Here is a 19,163-nt window from a genome sequence, read left to right as displayed (position 1 = left end):
GCAGCAGGATATTTAGATAATTTACTCGAGGTTTCATGGCATCTACTTCAATCAACAAATGGGCATAGGTAGTTCGTTCTTTCGTTTTTGTTAATTTATCAGTATAGAGAGCCTTACTCATGACCGAGGCCACACGGATGAGGACTTTGCTGGTCCAACAGTCAGAAAGAAGACCATAAACTTTGACCTAGATGAGAATGAAATTTACATCTTTTGTTTCGAACAAGAAACACCTGGGCAACATCTTAAGAACCAGATACATACCAACAATCAAGTATGAATACCTTTCCGTTGCAGTAGGAAAAGTAAAAAATAATTCAACCATTTCTCTGCAATTCGAATTTCACATTCTTTCCTCAATTTTTCACAAAATTTCTCGAGGGTATATGCATTAAGCTGTAAGCCTATCGCATACCCAACCAAGCTGAAGCCATGGGCTTGTTCTACTGTTTCAATTTCATCAAAATGGACCACAAATTCGCCTTCCCCGAGATGAATAAACTCCAGTTTTGACTTGTCATCAAGAATACGATTATCTCTAAAGAAGTTGGCATATGGAACTTTACCCTGATAAGTTGCAGGCCTTTCTTTTCCCCACAAGGTTGTGAGGAACCAGATGATTTGCCATTTTCCAGGAGGTTCATCTGCGTTTATTCTATAAATGAAGTTTCACAATCACCGGGGCTTTGCTCGGCCCTAACGTTCATTCTCTTTCTTGTCCATCTTCGGCATCGTAAATCAGCGGACGACCAGGGTACATAGCCTGTGACGGATGTGTCCCAAGCTACGGGCCATGACGGACTGAAGATGTAGCGAAGTAGAATACACGAGAAAAAAGCCCAAACAAAACCGAAAAGAGTAGTCGGTAATAAGGTGACAAACAGAAGGGAGGAACTCAGAGAGAACACACACTGTCGCCTCAGTTTTAGTGAGAGATGAGAGAATCTCTTTCTAGACATGGCAAAAGTTTAGTTCTTTAATGAAGAGCACCATGAATTTTTTCCTAGTGTATTTGAGTGACAATTTTGGGGATATATCCTTGCTTTAATATTTTAGTGCTTATGGCCTTGCTAAATAAGTAATAAAGATTTCATTTGCCTATTTTTCTTTTGAAGAATGTGTCATATTCTAGTTTCTTTTAAAAATATTTGTTGAAGCAAAATTTAGAGGACTTGTTTGCTTTCATTCGATTTCATTTTTTACGCCATTGAATGCTGATAATTTGTTTGTGTTCCCTTGCTGAAATTTTCGGGCATAAAATTGATTCTGTAGTTGTTAGTTTCTCACTCAGCTTATCTATCTGTTTTTACAAGCTATGACAATATTTATGTGTTATCGGGTGTCAGAGACTTCTAACTTGAGCTTATGCAATTTCAGGGTGAAGCACTTGTAATGGGATATGATGATATGGGGTGAGTGAATGATGTTTAGTTTGCCATCTTGTCATTTATTATTCATCACAAATTCCATGTTATTCTTCTTTAGTGGAGCTAGAGACATGAACTGAAGCCATGTAACCAAATATTACCTTGGCGTTACACATCAATTTTAGAATCACAAAATGCAGCTTTCAAGAAGATATAATTGTTGAAATACTCAAATAAAACTAAATGATGCAAGATGATTCTCATTTCTTCTGATGGCAGCAGCATACTTCTCATGTCTTCACAAACTGTAGCTATTTTTTATGGTGACCGCTTCTTTTCTAATATTCTATCTATATATTTTTTCAAAAAAAATTATCCATCTTTTCTCTCTTTTCCTTCGTTTTCAAATCACACATCATTTTATGCATGAAAATATCATTTCCATACACAATAGTTACTCGAGTCAAACTTTTTTCAATATGTTTTTAAACAATTAACACATTAAATCAATCCTTAAATGCATCAACTTTCCTTAGAGATTATCCAGTCATAGTTTTTAAATTTATCTCTTCCACATACTTTCATTTTCTTCATGAAACTTGAGATGAAATAATGGAATGGCCAACCAAATGCAACCTAAATTCCCTTTTTCTCCATATTGCACTTCAAGCATCAAAATCGATTTCCTTCTGTTTGATGAGAAATATGAAGAGTTGTCTGGAAGTACTAGTTTCCACTTATCTTATCTTACTGTTAGTTTGAGAGGAAATAATTTTTGTATATTTGAATGAGGTCAACACCTCTATTTATTCAAGAATGAACACTAATCTCTAACCTTGACTACGGTAAAAGGAAAAAGGAAAATAAATCTCCTATACAATTGACAAGACTAAATACCACTAATTACAACATAATTATAGGAAGTCAATAATATACATTCCTAATTTATTACATTTAAAATTTTTCTTATTTTCCAACACTTAACTTACATAATTGTAGTGTATAGTAGTTTCATGAACAATCCTTTGCGGGTTTTTTTTTAATAGTGGAAGTGCCATAAAGCGCGAACCAATTCTCGATCACCAAGTGAATTTATGTCAATCCAACAAATCCTTTTAATTATTTCTCTGAATCTGAGTCACGGTCCTTCGGCTTATAAGAGCAGGCAAAATTTCACCTTTTTACGCCATAATTTATTTTGCTGATAACTATCTAAGTGGTTTGATTTAAGTTTTGTATTCAGATATTCTAACCTTCAAAACACACTTGATCAAGAAGTGTTGATTAATGTGAGGTAGATGGCGAGGGGAATTATGAATCGAGATTGACGATGATCATCTGCAGACGCCACAATTAGTTTGTAGACAAACATAGTACGAATATATTTTGAACTTTAGGGAATACGGATATATTTTGAACTTTAGGAGTTTTATCTTCCTTGTTTCAAGTTCGTGATTAATGCTATGAACTTTGTCTTGGGCTTAAATTTAATAATTTATCAGGCTTTTCTAAGCTTATAAGTTGTTTTTTTGGCATCGGCATAGTGAATATCACTCTTCATAACATCATCATGCACTCCCTTGCTGAGAAATTAAAACTAATCGTGTTTAGTGACTGATAAACCAAGCTCATGTTTGATGAGTTACTGGGTTTTCTTTGTTTCAGTTATGAATTATGGAAACCAAATTTGAGGTCAATGATGGAGAGTGATATGAAAGCAGTTAGCATGGGCACAAAGAGAAAAGCTGAAGTTCTGGAAACTTGCCTACAGCAGATGAAAGCTTGTTTTGTCGATGTTAGTTAACCCTTTTCTGTAATATAAAGATTTTTTTTCCCTCCCCCACTAGAATAGCATGCAATCGTTTGTTTTTCTTTTTCCGCGCCCTTTTCAATTGTGAACTTGGACACTTGGCTTCACTAGGTTGATTTTCTGTTGGAGCTCTAGCTATATTAATATTCTATGCACATTGTCATAAAATGTTGTGTTCTAGGAGTGGCCCGCCCTATAGTTAAAACCTGGAATTATGTCTCAAGTGCATGAATGTCTGTTTGAAACTGTGATAGAAATGCTTTAGATCGGCATGTGCATTATTTCATTATTTATGTGCCATAAATTGGAATATTTTGTGCCGCCCTGTAATGAGCACAACAAATCACAATAGTCGATTGTAGTCTGAAATTCAGCCAATTCTTAGAATATGACTTCAGCAGATGCATTTCATTTGTGGTTTATTATTATTATTGTTTGGCCTTTTTTGCTTGTGCATGTTTTTGACTTGTTGAGTTCTCTTATTTGTTTATCGTTTCTTTGCATCCTTTTTATGTAAATACTTTGTTTACAGGCTAAATCAAACAAAGGAAAACTTTTTGATGCTATGGCAGTTTTCTTTGAGAGGTAAATTTGGTACTCGGTGATGTGTGGTGCTGTACATTTACTGATCAACCTAAGCTGTCTGTGTAGGTCAAATAGATCTAACGGCAATGAGCAGCAAACAACTGGGGACATTGTCAAGCGATGTGGTCTCTGCCAGGAATCAGATATGGTGCTCAGGAAAAAGCCGGTATTTGCATGATACTGTTTATCAGATTACTGGTTTTAATAAAATGTTTGACATTAAATTTACGTGAAAGGTTTTCAGGGACAGTGGTGGTTACTTAGGTGCAGCGTGGGATTAATTCTTAAATAATTTTGGCATTGATTTAGATGTGGTCTAGACTGTTGTTCGACACGACTCCACACTTTTATTTACAGTCGTTTTCTTCATTAAATTCCTCTCTTGATGTTTATAGGCTCTCCCGGAAAAAAAGTGGATGAAGTTCTAGAGAGAGAAAAATTTGAATAATGTTTTTCCCTCCCAAATGTGACGGTAGTTGGCTGCCACCCTTTGAGCTGGTACTCCGGTGACCTTCGCCGTTCTCTGTCGCCCATCTCCGACCTCCGACCATCCTCGTCGGCGATCTGTTTTCCTTATTTTTCTGTTGCCTTTTCGTTCTTCGTTGCTATCTTCTTCCGACCGGCATCTTAGATGGTTGGGCCTATGTAATCGGCCACTCTTCGACATCGACCATCTCCGACCAAAACCGATCCTAACCATATCGCCGATTTACATTTTTCCTTCACCCCGATAATACACATTCCTATTTCCTTTACTACTCACTGAATTCCATCCTGATTCAAGACGTTCATTCACAAAACTGAAGCCTTTTAGCAAACTCAGAAATGTCAAGGAGGGAGAGTAGTAAATATCAGGTTGGTAAGGCTGTAGAAGAGGTGAGAATAGAGCAAAAATTATTTCTGATATCTTGGGGAAACAGGTATGATGCTATCCGTGTGACAGAAAGAACTCGGAATGCAAGCTACATGCTGGAACTAGATCGTGAGAGCGCTTACTGGCTGAGGAAAATAATGTGTGACTACATTATCAATCCTAAATCATATTCAACCTTTAACAGAAAGAGATGGGGGGAAGTTGTTGTATCTGTGCAGAAATTTGTCAATAACTTCGAATTTAACAAATTCATTTGGAAGACACCGATTCCTTCAAAGATTAAAATTTTTTCTTGGACGGCAATTCTTGGTAAGTTACCTACATCAGAGTTGATGCAAAAGCGATGGCCTAACTGTGCTCTTTCTCCCAATTGGTGTGTGTTGTGTCGTAATGAGATGGAAATGCAGGATCATTTGCTGATTCACTGTAAGCTTGCAATTGAATTGTGGTCAAGGGCGTTGAATGAGCTGAAATTCGTTTGGGTCGTACCGAAGACAACCGCTGATTTGTTCAATACGGATCTCGGACAATGGGTTGGTAAAAGAGGAAGAGTTTTTTGGAGGGTGGTGATCCATGGCATATGCTGGGCATCTGGCTTGAAAGAAATAGAAGAATCTTTGAAGATGTGGAAGACAGTGCAAAAGAGTATTGGGAGAAGATCAAATTCAAGATAGTCAGCTGGATTGGAATTAATAAAGATTTTCAGAGTTTATCAACACTAAATCTTTTAAGGGATTGGACTTATGTGTATTGCTAATTTTGAGTTTTATAATTTCCTATTAGTGGACCACTAGTCCACTTCATGTAACTGAAAAACTATTTCAAATTAATATAAGTAAGTTTCTTATCAAAAAAAAAGGAAAGAGTGGAATAAAGCATTGATTGTTACGAAAGAATGCGTTAATATCTCTTGGGAAATGGTAACAGAAGCAATTGGTAAGGCCGTGAAGAAGAAGATTGAGATTTTCCCCTTCAAGGCGAACAAAACAATGTGGTGGCCAAATAGCAGGGAGGATTATGATTTCTACCTGAAAATTAATAGATGCTTTTTCGAAAAGAGGATATCTTTAACTTTTGAAAGATGGAGGAGTGACATCAACACGGAAGAGGAAGTTTGGGAATGCTGCAACAGCTGGATTAGGATCATTGGTTTACCATGGGATATGTGGACAACACAAGTGCTCAAAAACATAGGGGACAGATGTGGTGGATTGGTGGATATCAGCCAAGATACAATTTTCTTCAAGGATTTGGCAGCAGCTAAAATCAAAGTGGTGGGATTAGAAGGGGGCTTCATTAATAGTTCTTTGGAAATACAGACACCACGCGGTCCCCTGATTGTTCGCATTTATGTAGATTCGATCAACATTTCAGCGTATGATATCTACGAAAAAAGATCCTATGCACAAGTAGTGGTGGATGGTGCAAGAATGATAGCTGGATGGGGAAGAGTGAAAAAACATGTTGCTAATGATACAGGTATTCTGGAAAATGTTTGTGTAGTGAATAATCAGGAAGATTCAACAAATTGCAGTCAGAAAATTAATGAAGAAGATGCTGGACAACAGATAATACATGGCACAGATATGGTATCGGGGGGAGAAATTCCTTCGATACACCAGGAACGGAAATACAGCAATACTCGACTCATTCAAGGAATGGAAGTGTTTGTTGGAAATCAGCAGGAAAGTGTTCAAAGAGTGAGAAGGAAAGGGATTAGGGGAGCTAAATCAAGTGGATCAGAACCAATGTGCGGGGGAAAACATATTAACATTCTCAAAAGGATTAGTCCGAAAGGGGTGGAGCATTTCAACAAGGGATTGGTGAAATCAATGAACGGAGTACACAATGAAAAGGCACAGCAAGATGGTTGCTCACATGATACATGCAAACAAGAAAGGACATTCGATGTGGTTTACACAAGGAAGAAATCAAGGCAGAATTATGGTGGTTTTACTACAAAGGATGATGATGTGAAGTAGACAAATACCCAGTGGATGGATGATGGACCATTGCATACAAGACAGAGTGGTACATGGGAGGACAAGGAATTCACAATGGATCGAGGAAGTGCTTTGGAAGAGGATAGCGAATACAGTGATGTCGAAACTCATATTTCAGAAAGCTCAGACGCGATGACACACACCAGTTTGGGATTGGAGGACATACGAGATATCTTCGCAACAAACTCTGATAAGTTACATAACAAGAATATTCAATCTCATAACCAGGTACTCAATATTTCACTTGATCCTTCTTCGTCTTTTTCATTCAGTCGAGTCTCGGGGCAGGGTAGGAAGTTAGAGGGTAGGGAGGATTCCATGGTTTGTGATAAGTCGGGTAAGGCGGAGATCAAAATCCACGACGGTAATAACAAGAGTGAGGGGAAGATGATATTGTCTGATCATGAAAAAGATGTTGGATGTTTGGAAATGATGGGAGTACACATGGTGGAAATGGGGGACGGGTGGAAGATGGTTGGCAAAAGTTTGAGGGGAGAAAAAGTTTCCCGATGAAGATTCTTTCTTGGAATATAAGAGGGGGAGGTTCGGCAACGAGGAGAGGATTCATTCGAGATATGTTATGAAAGGAAAAGCCTGACTTAGTGATTTTACAAGAAACAAAAAAAGAAGTTGTAGGAAGAAGTTTCATATCCAGTGTTTGGAAATCAAGGTTCGTTGAATGGGTTCATCTACCCTCAATTGGTAGATCAGGTGGGATTTTGGTCATGTGGGACCCTAGAGTGGTGTCCATCAAAGATAATATGATTGGGGAATTTACGGTTTCAATTTGTATTGAAAAGATGAAAGACATAGGAAGCTGGTGGTTTACTGCAGTTTATGGCCCATGTAAAGCAAGATTAAGGAATTTTTTTTGGGATGAATTGTCGGGTTTGCGAGTTTTGTGTGGGAATAGATGGTGTTTGAGAGGGGACTTTAATGTTGTGCGATCTTTAACCGAGAAAATAAATAGTTACACGCAGACAACAAGTATGGATTGCTTTGATACGTTGGTGCATGAATTAGAATTGATTGATCCCCCATTATTGAATGCGAAATTTACATGGTCAAATTTGAGGGCTACACCGATTTGCAGCAGACTAGACAGATCCTTGTTCTTGGGAGGGTGGATGGAGTTATTTCCATTCCATCGGCAGTATGTATTGCCTCGAGTAACATCGGATCATTTTCCAATTGTCTTGGATACACAAAAAATAAAATGGGGGCCGAGTCCATTTAGATTCGAAAACATGTGGCTGAAACACAAGACTTTTAAAGAAAATTTTTCGACATGGTGGAATAGCACACAATTTCAAGGTTGGGAGGGATATAAATTTATGAAAAAGCTCAAGTCCGTTAAGGAACATATCAAGCTATGGAATGGCGAGGTGTTTGGGAAGACTGAGATGAGGGAGGCCGAATTGAAAAACAGAATCATTGCTTTGGATGAGATAGAGGGTGAAGGGAGGGGGAATGAAGAAGGGCGGAATGAAAGAAAATTGATAAATGTGAGTTGGAAGAATTGATGTGTCGACGAAATCAAATGTTATATAAAAAAGCAAAGATAAATTGGTTAAAAGATGGAGATCACAACACCAAATTCTTCCATTCTCTTCTTAATCACCGAAGAAGCAAAGGAATAATTAATAAACTGGAAAAAGAGGACGGGGTGGTTGTAGAGGATGAGGATCAAATTATCAAAACCATTCTAGAATACTTCCAGTTACTGTACAGCAAGAGAAATGCAAGAAGATTTGGGATTGAAGGTGTAGAATGGAGACCTATCGATGTCGATATGAGGGCTGAAATTGAAAATCCATTTCTCGAGGAGGAAGTTAAGAAGGCTATTTTCGAGTGTGACAGATGCAAAGCACCGGGCCCTGATGGTTATACATTTGCATTTTATCAGGATTGCTGGGAAGTGGTCAAGGGGGAGTTAATGAAGGTTTTCGAGGATTTTTACGAAGGGGGGACCATAAACGGGATAACAAATGAAACGTATATATGTTTGATACCAAAGAAACATGACTCACTAAGGGTCAAAGATTTCAGGCCCATTAGCCTCACAACGAGCTTATACAAGATAATCGCTAAAGTTTTGGCTACAAGGATGAAAAAAGTCTTGTCACATACATTATCCGAATCTCAGAATGCATTTACTGAAGGAAAACAGATTTTGGATTGTTGTTTGATTGCTAATGAGTTGGTGGAGGAAGGAAAGAAGAAGAAAAAGAAAGGTTGGGTCTTGAAAATTGACTTTGAAAAAGCATATGACAATGTGGAGTGGGATTTCTTGGACTTCGTGCTAGAGAAAAAGGGATTTGGAGAGAGATGGAGAAGATGGATAAGAGGATGCGTATCTAATGTTTCGTTTTCCATCATGATCAATGGGAGACCGAGAGGGAAGTTTAAAGCAAGTAGAGGGCTTCGACAGGGAGATCCGTTGTCACCTTTTTTGTTCAACATGGTGGTCGATGTCTTGGGAAGTTTGGTTAATAAAGCAAAAGAGGCGAACTTAATCAAAGGGTTCGAAGTGGGCCGAGAGAAGGTGGAGGTATCACATATACAGTTTGCGGACGACACATTGTTTTTCGTACAAAAGGAGGTACACCTAAATTTTTTGGTGCAAATCTTGGAGTTGTTTTGTGATATGTCAGGACTTAGGATCAATTGGGATAAGAGTGCATTATTGGGCTTATGTCAGGATGAAGTTGAAGAGGAGGAACTAGCCCGGACGTTTGGTTGTCGAAGGGAGAAATGGCCAATCACATACTTGGGAGTCCCTTTAGGGGTAATCCATTGAAAATGTCTTTTTGGGAACCAATCTTGATCAGGATTACCAGAAAATTGGCTATGTGGAAAAAAGCTTTTTTGTCCAAAGGGGGAAGAGTAACATTGATCGTTGCGGTATTGAATGCATTGCCTATATACTTTATGTCACTTTTCAGGGTACCGAAAGGAGTAGCGGCGAAGATGGAAAACATAATGAGAAATTTTTTGTGGGATGGAAACGAGGGTGAATCACACTGTCATATGGTAAGGTGGGAACAAGTTTGTAGACAAAGAGAAAGGAGGATTGGGGATCAGGAAACATTTGTTTGAGGAACAAAGCACTTTTGGGAAAATGGTGGTGGAGGTTTGGCGTTGAAAACGAACCGCTGTGGAAAAGAATAATAAGGAGCAAATATGGGTTACAAGAAAATGGTTGGGATGCGGGGTTGGCGATGAATGTGACGTTTAGCGCTCCGTGGAAATTTATTTCAAGCACTTACCCGACTTATCACCAACTATTGAGATTAGTGGTTAGAGGGGGGACTAAAATCAGGTTTTGGGAGGATATTTGGTGGGGGGACGTAGCTTTCCGGGATTTGTTCCCTTCTTTGTTTCGTATTAGCTCGGCTCGTAACTTGCCAATATCTTATTTCTTTGCTTTCGACAATGTGTCAAATGATTACTCCTGGGATTTGCATTTTCGTCGGCTTCTCCGAGAGGAGGAGGTTGTTCACTTGTCTTCGTTGTTAGGTATCTTAGAAATGGTTAGGCTTGTCGAAGGGGTAGATGATTTTAGAGTGTGGGAGGGGGATCCGTCGGGGAAGTTCACAGTCAAGTCGTTTTTTCATTCATTCTTCTCCGCGAATAATGGTGTCCAAAACTTCGAATTTAACAAATTCATTTGGAAGACACCGATTCCTTCAAAGATTAAAATTTTTTCTTGGACGGCAATTCTTGGTAAGTTACCTACATCAGAGTTGATGCAAAAGCGATGGCCTAACTGTGCTCTTTCTCCCAATTGGTGTGTGTTGTGTCGTAATGAGATGGAAACGCAGGATCATTTGCTGATTCACTGTAAGCTTGCAATTGAATTGTGGTCAAGGGCGTTGAATGAGCTGAAATTCGTTTGGGTCGTACCGAAGACAACCGCTGATTTGTTCAATACGGATCTCGGACAATGGGTTGGTAAAAGAGGAAGAGTTTTTTGGAGGGTGGTGATCCATGGCATATGCTGGGGCATCTGGCTAGAAAGAAATAGAAGAATCTTTGAAGATGTGAAAGACAGTGCAGAAGAGTGTTGGGAGAAGATCAAATTCAAGATAGTCAGCTGGATTGGAATTAATAAAGATTTTCAGAGTTTATCAACACTAGATCTTTTAAGGGATTGGACTTATGTGTATTGCTAATTTTAGTGGACCACTAGTCCACTTCATGTAACTAAAAAACTATTTCAAATTAATATAAGTAAGTTTCTTATAAAAAAAAAATAGGCTCTCCCGGAAGTAGTTGTATTGGTGAAAATATATGTCCTTGGTACCTATTTTTTAAGACCTTTCATGTATTTTAGTAACTTAGACGGTGCATGATGTAACTTCCTTTAGCCACCAGTCGGAAGTTCCTCATGTTTCTATTTTGTAAATGCTTACTTTTTGGGTTAAGACAGTTCCAGGAAGTTACATCTAGTGCCTCTATCACCAAGTGTAAGCCTTGTGAAACAATTTCCTCTCTTTCGAATGCCCATTCAAGTTTAGATGAAACAAAAGACCGTCCACACATATATTTGGTTATTTTCCATTAGTATATTTTCATGTTTCTGTAGTGGTTCTATTTCCTGTGTCTGACACTCACCTCCAACCACCCACACCCTCGGCCCCAAAAAGTAATTAATGTGGATGGGAAATAGGTATATTTGTTGCTTTGGGAATGCCTGAAAAATGTATATTAAATAGGATTGTTACGTTTTGCCATTTTTTTTGGGTGCACTTTACTACTATCTTCTCCTATGTGCAGGATGGAAATTTCATGGTTGGTTGCTTGGGCTACCCCCAAGTACGTGCTGTCAACTACTTTGACAAAATTAGCAACTTCCTTTCACTTGTATAACATTTACGAGATTAAAAAATCTTGTGATGAGACAAGAACAACAGAACTTGAACTACTATAACTGTAATGTAGTGTATCTATGGTCATTAACTAAATCAGATTTAACCTTTGTAGCATGGATACAGGATATGGGTATCGTATCGAATACGCTACGGATACGATAAATTTTGAAAATATAAGATACGATATGGTTAGGATCCTAGCCGTGTCCAAGATGTATCCGAATGGTCAACCCTACAAAAAGTCAACGACATAGAATTTTCCGTATCCGACACGTGTATCGGCGTGTCGTATCCGTATCCGTGTCTGATACTTAAGAATTTTTTTTAGGAGTATCCGTGCTACATATGATTTAACTTGCAACTAGACTAGCAGGTTGGATCACAATTTTCAAGAATGCAGCTGTTTTTGGGAATAAAACCTGGTAGAATTAGATTGGTTGTGGATTTAATCCACACCCATTTGTTAAAATTACATGGATTGAAGAATAAAACTATGAAAACTGAGAATTAGAATTATTCTAATCTTTTTTAATAAGTCTTGCTGTTTCCCGCATCTTTCCAGTGTAGGAATGTTGTTTGGCTTCCGGGATCTGTTTCAGAAGCAATTGTTACCCCAAACACTTGCAGTACTTGCAATCCAGGTTGCTGATATTGATTATTGTTTTTTAATTTTTTGATATTTATCCACACTATCAAGTTCACCGTGCTTTAAATCTCCTCTGAAAAATACTTTTATCTATATTTCTTGTCTCAAGAAACTCCTGTTTGATATGTAAACCATTTATTTTTCAGGACCTGTTTATTTGATCCAATTTAAATTTCGTCGGCTGGAAATACCACCAAACTACAGTGTTGATCATTTGGGTGAGATAGGAGTTTAAGAAATTTTTATGCTGTTTTGTTTATGCTTTTGTTTTTTTTCTTTAAACATTCTGCTTCCTGTAATTTTTTCATATTCTGAGTACCCCTAAGGGATGACTCGACTTGAAGCTCTTGGTGGTGTTATGTATGGCTTGAGAGGTTGGAATGAAAAATCAAAAAGTCTAATTCTCTAGAAGAAAGATTGTAAGCCGTTTTTGAGTATAATAATCACGATCTATGTGGGCTTAGAGTAAAGCTAAACAGAAATGCCTCTGTTACTACTGTATCTTTGATCTGAGAAGATTATATGCTTTAGATTGAGGTCTATGCTTCTAGATATATATAACTTCACTATATTGCAATCCAAATACCATGTATTTGCACTAAACTAAATATGGTTTAGGATGATTTGGTGCCTAAAAATCAAATTATTCACATTGTTGATATCCGATTTGCCTTCAATTCAGGGTATAATCAATTTTAGATCCTGTGGCTATATCATGACTGAGTCACATAAGCTCCCTAAGAACTTTCATTTTTCGTTCTTCTCTGAATGTAATTTTGATGTTTTGGTATGAAGTTGATTAACCTGGAGTGAAAGTTTTCTTTGCAATGACTGAAGTAAGAACCGCAGAGTGCTCCCTGACCAGATATGTGTGAATAGACTTCTGGGATTTGGTAGTTCTGGTCATTTTACCTTTTTATGCATAATTTGCGGAAAATTTTTAAAATGCTTTGAGAATTGAGACAATACAATGTTATGGATTTCGTCACATGGAACTGTGCTTCTCTAACATTTTAGTTTAATTTCCATATCTTACTTTTACCTTAATGTGGTGGTACTTAAATTACGTATGTTATAATTGGCCTATTTGTATGTTTTAATATGCTGCACCTGTTAAGTAAAGAACGTTTAACAGTGTTCTTTTATCTTGTCAGGTTGCATTGGTGGTTGTGACAATACCCTAAAACAGCTAGTGGAAATTTGTGGAACTGGTTCTCGCAACAACTCTAGTGTACCTGGTATATACATTTAGGACTATGAGATTAGTGGCTTTAAATCCCTGATACGCATGAAAGTTCTCGATGGGTTTATGGAGGGGGAATAATTCTCTTAGAAAAGTAAAAATAGTGGAACAGCATTTTCAACAGTACCAGGTTGGATTTAGGTTATTTCATTACCCAAACAGCTTAATTAAAAACTGAAACTGATGTTCTTAGTCCATTCATAAATTATATATGGGCATAGCAGGGTAGACTCACATTACGTATGAACTTAAATTGTAGATATTATGCCATGTTAAATTGATCCCCGTGTATGTGATTCAGTGCTTTTTTTTTTGCATTGGCACAGAAGTGGAAGTTAATAAGGTAGGTACAGTGAAACTTCTGCATGCAGGGAAAGTTAATGGCGTCATATCCTAGCTATTGTTCTACCATGTTGTACCGCAATTTAAGATTTTTTACTTACTCTTTTCCCAGGAAGGGGACAAGGGAATGCATCATCGTACAGCAATACTCATCAGAGTAATTCTAGAGGCCAGGGTGCTTGGCAGACCGCACATTCATCTGACTCATATTCTTCTCAGAACTCACTTGGCCGTAATATGCGATCTCAAGAAGCTAGTGGACAAAATGGTTTGGTGGCTTTACAACTTTTTAGTGCGTTATTGGTGTTTTCTGGCATTTGTTCTTGTGGGCGCTAAATCAATCTACACTGTCGCACTTGTAAGATAGCCATGATTTTTTTATTGCTTGATTTTAACATGTTGCACCCATCTTCTGGTCTGTGAAAAACTGAGTTGATCTAAACAAGCCGTTTTTCCAAAATAATATATAAAGTGGCAGAAAATAATGTGTGCTAGTGTATCTTTCTAAAAGATTTACGAGTATAAAGTGTATTGGTCATAGTATTGCCACCTTTTACAATCTTCATGTTGGATGAGCTATGCCTCTCCTATGCATGGTTCTAGTCAAGGGTATTGTTCCCTTATTTTGAGGAGAAAGACGCGAGGAAAGAGTATATAACAATTTCATATCATGAAAGCTTTTACTGCATCATCAGGCATGTTAATGTCAAGTCTGCCATTCCATCTAAGATTTAAGGTCATGAAACGGGTATTTTAGAAACAGAAATCCAATTTCTTTTATGTTTTCCTTGTATCATAATGATGCAGGAGAATCTTCGATTCCTTGTACCTCTTGTGGCGCACCTTGTAATCTGCTCACTGCTACCACTTCGGCTAATAGGGGGAGGAAGTTTTATTCATGTCGAGGCCAGGGTTGCAACTTCTTCGTGTATGCCTTTTGCCCATCAATTATTTTGTTTTTTGAGTGCTTCTTTGCATGAAAACTGTTGGTGTCTGCCCAAAGATTTATTTGCCATTTCTCTGACATTAACTAATTACTGCATATATCGCTTGTTTGACTCTTTCATGGCTTCTGACCTCAAGCAAGAGAAAATGTCATCCCATGGCCAAATGTTTATATCAAGCACCACCTCGTTTTTGAGTGTCCAGATAGAAATCAGGGTGGTGTGTATGTATAGTGTGGACAACTACAACTAGAGTATGCCGAAATTTCAACAATAATATGAGTAGTCCACTGAAAAAAGATAAAAGATATTGAGATGATAAAACCAGCTAGACATATTTCTATTCAGGCGCATCACACTTGCTGATAGAAACAAATCTAATGGATCCTTATGCCCATGATTTATTTTTAGTTATATTTCTCCAATATGCAGTTGGGATGATGACGCCAATGCTGGTGGTTCAGTTTCCCACGGAAGCAATAGTAGATCAGCATCAAATCCCAGCAGGAGAGGTGGTCGTGGCAGGATTAGACGAGGTGGAAGACAAGCCAATGATTCGGCATTTGTTTCTGCAACTGGTGAACCTATATCAGGTCGATGTTTTGTATGTGGTGATCCATCACACTTTGCAAACGCATGTCCAAGTCGTGGTAGGTAACCCTCGAACCTCCTCGTTTAGTGGAGTTTATACCATCCTATCGATTTGAGGTGGATGCATAATTGTCCATACTCCATACCGAAGAGTGATAGAATTTGTATATCTTATGTTATTAGGCTCTATGTATTCCTTGAGCGATGAAAACTTCTGCTGTAGGTTGTTTGCAGAAATATCTCGTTGGATAGTAATCTTAATGTGAACATTCGACTTTAATATATGATACCCGTTACCATATTAAGCAACAGCGATATTTAGCTATTATTCATGTCATGTGAATCGATTGAACAAAATGGTATAATTAGCATAATGTAATAATCATTTAGCAAGAGTAAATGACAATTTAAACAAGTTTACTCGTGCTTACTTCGAGAAGCATTCATTAGTGATTCAATTTAAAAGTGCTAAAATTATAGGTATAGAAGATGATTTTATAGTTATTACTTGATATTAATAAGTACTTAGATATCTGACAAGAAATTGAAAATACAGATACACGTGATTTTATAATTTAGATATCGTATTAGGCCAAAATACAATCGAGATGAAGTTTGGGTTCGATATCCAACTATAATAACATTTTTCTAGTAAAAAATCTAATATAAAGAAAAAAACTCATGAAAGATTTTATAAATTAGAATAAATCTTTTTTTATCTAACACGAGCCTGAAAATATATATATACTAGGAATGTATATGTGCGATACACGTAAATAACTAATAATGAAATATATAATAATGAGATTTAGATAATGTTTAAAATCGAATAACATATTGTTTTTGAGTATTTATCAATCTAAATATATATAAAATACAAAAAATGAAAATATATTATGACAATAAATCATATATATTCATTTATTCATATGACACTTTCGGTCCGCGTGATTATAACATAATGACAGCTCTCTCAAATTAGAAAATATATTTTTCATCCAAATATAATTCACAATGGACAAATAATAAAAATAACATAATAGTGAATTTTATTAAAACCAAAATCACGATGTACTTAAATGGAATAAACATAAACAAAATTTTGTCAAATAAAATTCTCTCAATTAACTAAATTATCATAATAATGTTAAAATAAAATCACTAAACATTTATTAAATTTAATATCAATTGTGATTTAGCTAAATAAAATAGATATATAAATAAGATAACATACAAAATTTTGTGAGACGGCTCACGAGTCATTTTGTGAGACGAATCTTCCTATTTGATTCAATAATGAAAAAGTATTATTTTTTATGACAAAATATTAATTATTATTGTAAATACGAGTAGAGTTGACTCATTTCACGGAAAACACACTATGAACATTGATCCTAAATTTGCAAACGCGTGTAGACACAATAATGTAGACACATTATGATTTAAATTTTATATGCATATAATATTTCAAACAATGTTAAATAAAAATAATAAGCACAAAAACACCCGCAAACATTAAAAAATATATATAAGAAAAAAACAGTGTCGCAAAAACAAACTGACATATTTAAATAAAAAAATATGATGATTCTTAGTTCATATTTAAAAATCAACTTGTTATAAAAGTGATGTATTTATATGTAAAATAAAAGAAAAGATAAGATAAAAACATTAAATATTTATTAGCAATCATGAAAAAATCAACTCATTTTAGCAACCAATTTTAGTAGCAACAAAAAAAACCATTAGTAAATTGTGAATTCAATATGCATTAATGTCCAAAGTCATTTAAGATGTACAATGAATTACCAAAAGAACCCATAAAAAAACCATTGATTTAATTTGTTAACTTAAATGAATAAGGGTATATTAGAAAATTCACAATTAGAAGTCATATATTTATATGTACTAGAAAAATGCACGTGCAACATAAACTGCTGAAGATATATATGAAATTTTGATCATATTTAAATGAATTAAAACATGCTAATAACATTTATCAATTGAAACAAACCAAGCAACAAAAAATAAAAAACCATGACCATAGATGTTGTATGAATTGGAGAAGTTATCTTATCCACTTGACACACTTTTCAATATGCTTCTTGGTTTATTTTGACAACTCAACAACTCTTTGTCGTAGTTTGTTATAATATGCATATAACCATTTTGGTATACTCAACAAGTATCTGATCGTTATTAACATCTATTATGTTATTTACAATCATCATCTGAGATCTGACATGCTCGTAGCTTGCTTCCTTGTCACGGCATTTTTTCGATTTTCTACATTTTTTTTATCTGATAATCTTATTTTTCCGACTATTTGTTTTGTTGTTAAATGATTTTTCAGTTTTTGACAATCTTCAACTATAACTCTTAAGAAAACATGCTTTTAGTCGTGATAGATTTTCACTTGTGACTAAAAGTATCCATAACCTATATATTCTTCAACAACATAATCAATGAAAAGTGTTGCACCTTCTTCAAACATTGTGATATTTGTTATATCATTTTTATATATTTAGTATCAATATTGTCAACATATAGCTATAAGGTTAATAAATTTTTAACAACTATTTCAGTATTTCTCAATTACTGTGATAAAAAAAATACTTGAAAATCTCTTCAAATGACTATATCTTAGAATTGTGTCCTCGTTTAATTTGACGCACTTCAGGAAAGTCATCTCGTTAGTCATTTTTTTGAAAGCTTTAGAACAATGATTGTGTGCATCATGTCATGAGGATGAGATAGTTTCAAACTAATTTGTTGTGTTTAAAACATAATATTATATTATTCATTGAAACAAAACAAATTTTCTTCTATTGAGTTTATATTTTGTATTTTATATCTTATGGAACGACATACAAAATTAATAACCGTATTTTAAAAACCTTGAGAAAAGACACGAATAACGTAATTAAGATATGCTTATGAGATATCATTCAAATAAATGTCAAAGTATTTGTCTTATTCAATATCTCATCTAATAATACAACTGTTTATATTTCATAAGCATTTTATGATAGTCAAAATTAATTTTATGAAATATTGTAGAATTCTATTTGAATTTCAATATTTGACTAAGTGAATTTATTTGGCGAGAAGTTTTCTATGCTAGCATCGTATATCTTATGAATTAATTGGTTAGACACTTTGACTAAAAAAAGAGACAAAAACAACCTTTTAGCCACTTCGAAATATATCGACATAATATTAGAGGAAATAAAGTGAAATGACTCAATGTCTCAATAAAATGCACAAAATTGATTTATTGTGTCCACAACGCTTTAGAATTATTCTCATACCATTATAAATAGAATGAGAATTATGCATATTTTGTTTTTCATGTATTTTTTTCTGACTGGAGAATTTTTTTCTTTTTGAAAAACTATTTTATTTTTTAGAAATATTGACATTTTATATGGCATCCATATGTCGCAAACCATGAAGTAGAACCATAATCACTATATAACACTTAACGTACACATACAATTCTTCAATTTCTTCTTCATTGTGCTTCATTGAAATTTAAATCTGAATCATTCTTGATCTTAACATTTTGCTTTAAATACGATTTAATATATATGTATATGTTTCATGTTGCTTAGTTAGACCTAATTTCAAATATCTATAAAAAAATGTGCTTGAATTATATCATACAGAAATTAGGACATATTAATACGCAACATTATTTTTTATTTAACATGTCTTTTTTTCATCCACTATATTTGTCTTAACTTTTTTGTTCAAAGTTTGACGTATTTCGTAGACTACATGTATAAAGAACCAATAAATTATATATTTCACATAAGCCATCTATTATCCTCTTCGTAGAACAGAAGACCCAAAATACGTGGCTTTGATTGGTGTACTCTCAT

The 19,163-nt window shown here is 35.5% G+C and overlaps 1 protein-coding gene across 3 annotated transcripts in view; it reads left to right on the top strand.

Annotated features, from left to right (window-relative positions):
• The window catches only part of LOC142549578 (DNA topoisomerase 3-alpha), a 29,589-nt gene extending 13,994 nt beyond the window's left edge, over positions 1-15,595 (top strand). Inside the window, exons 14-24 of one of the 3 annotated variants that reach the window (XM_075658588.1) lie at positions 1,378-1,412; positions 3,033-3,162; positions 3,710-3,762; positions 3,829-3,928; positions 11,419-11,457; positions 12,076-12,154; positions 12,306-12,377; positions 13,314-13,397; positions 13,857-14,012; positions 14,552-14,672; positions 15,121-15,595. In XM_075658588.1, coding sequence (XP_075514703.1) covers positions 1,378-1,412; positions 3,033-3,162; positions 3,710-3,762; positions 3,829-3,928; positions 11,419-11,457; positions 12,076-12,154; positions 12,306-12,377; positions 13,314-13,397; positions 13,857-14,012; positions 14,552-14,672; positions 15,121-15,346 — 1,095 coding nt within the window. In that variant the 3' untranslated portion in view covers positions 15,347-15,595. Of the gene's footprint in view, positions 1-1,377; positions 1,413-3,032; positions 3,163-3,709; positions 3,763-3,828; positions 3,929-11,418; positions 11,458-12,075; positions 12,155-12,305; positions 12,378-13,313; positions 13,398-13,728; positions 13,815-13,856; positions 14,103-14,551; positions 14,675-15,120 lie in introns of those variants that run through there. The other 2 variants (XM_075658589.1, XM_075658590.1) reach the window with 2 other exon arrangements.
• Positions 15,596-19,163: the final 3,568 nt, after the last annotated feature.

The sequence above is a fragment of the Primulina tabacum genome, chromosome 6 (genome assembly GCF_025594145.1).
Source record: "Primulina tabacum isolate GXHZ01 chromosome 6, ASM2559414v2, whole genome shotgun sequence".
Classification (NCBI taxonomy): domain Eukaryota; kingdom Viridiplantae; phylum Streptophyta; class Magnoliopsida; order Lamiales; family Gesneriaceae; genus Primulina; species Primulina tabacum.
This window is presented reverse-complemented; position numbering and strand designations above follow the sequence as displayed.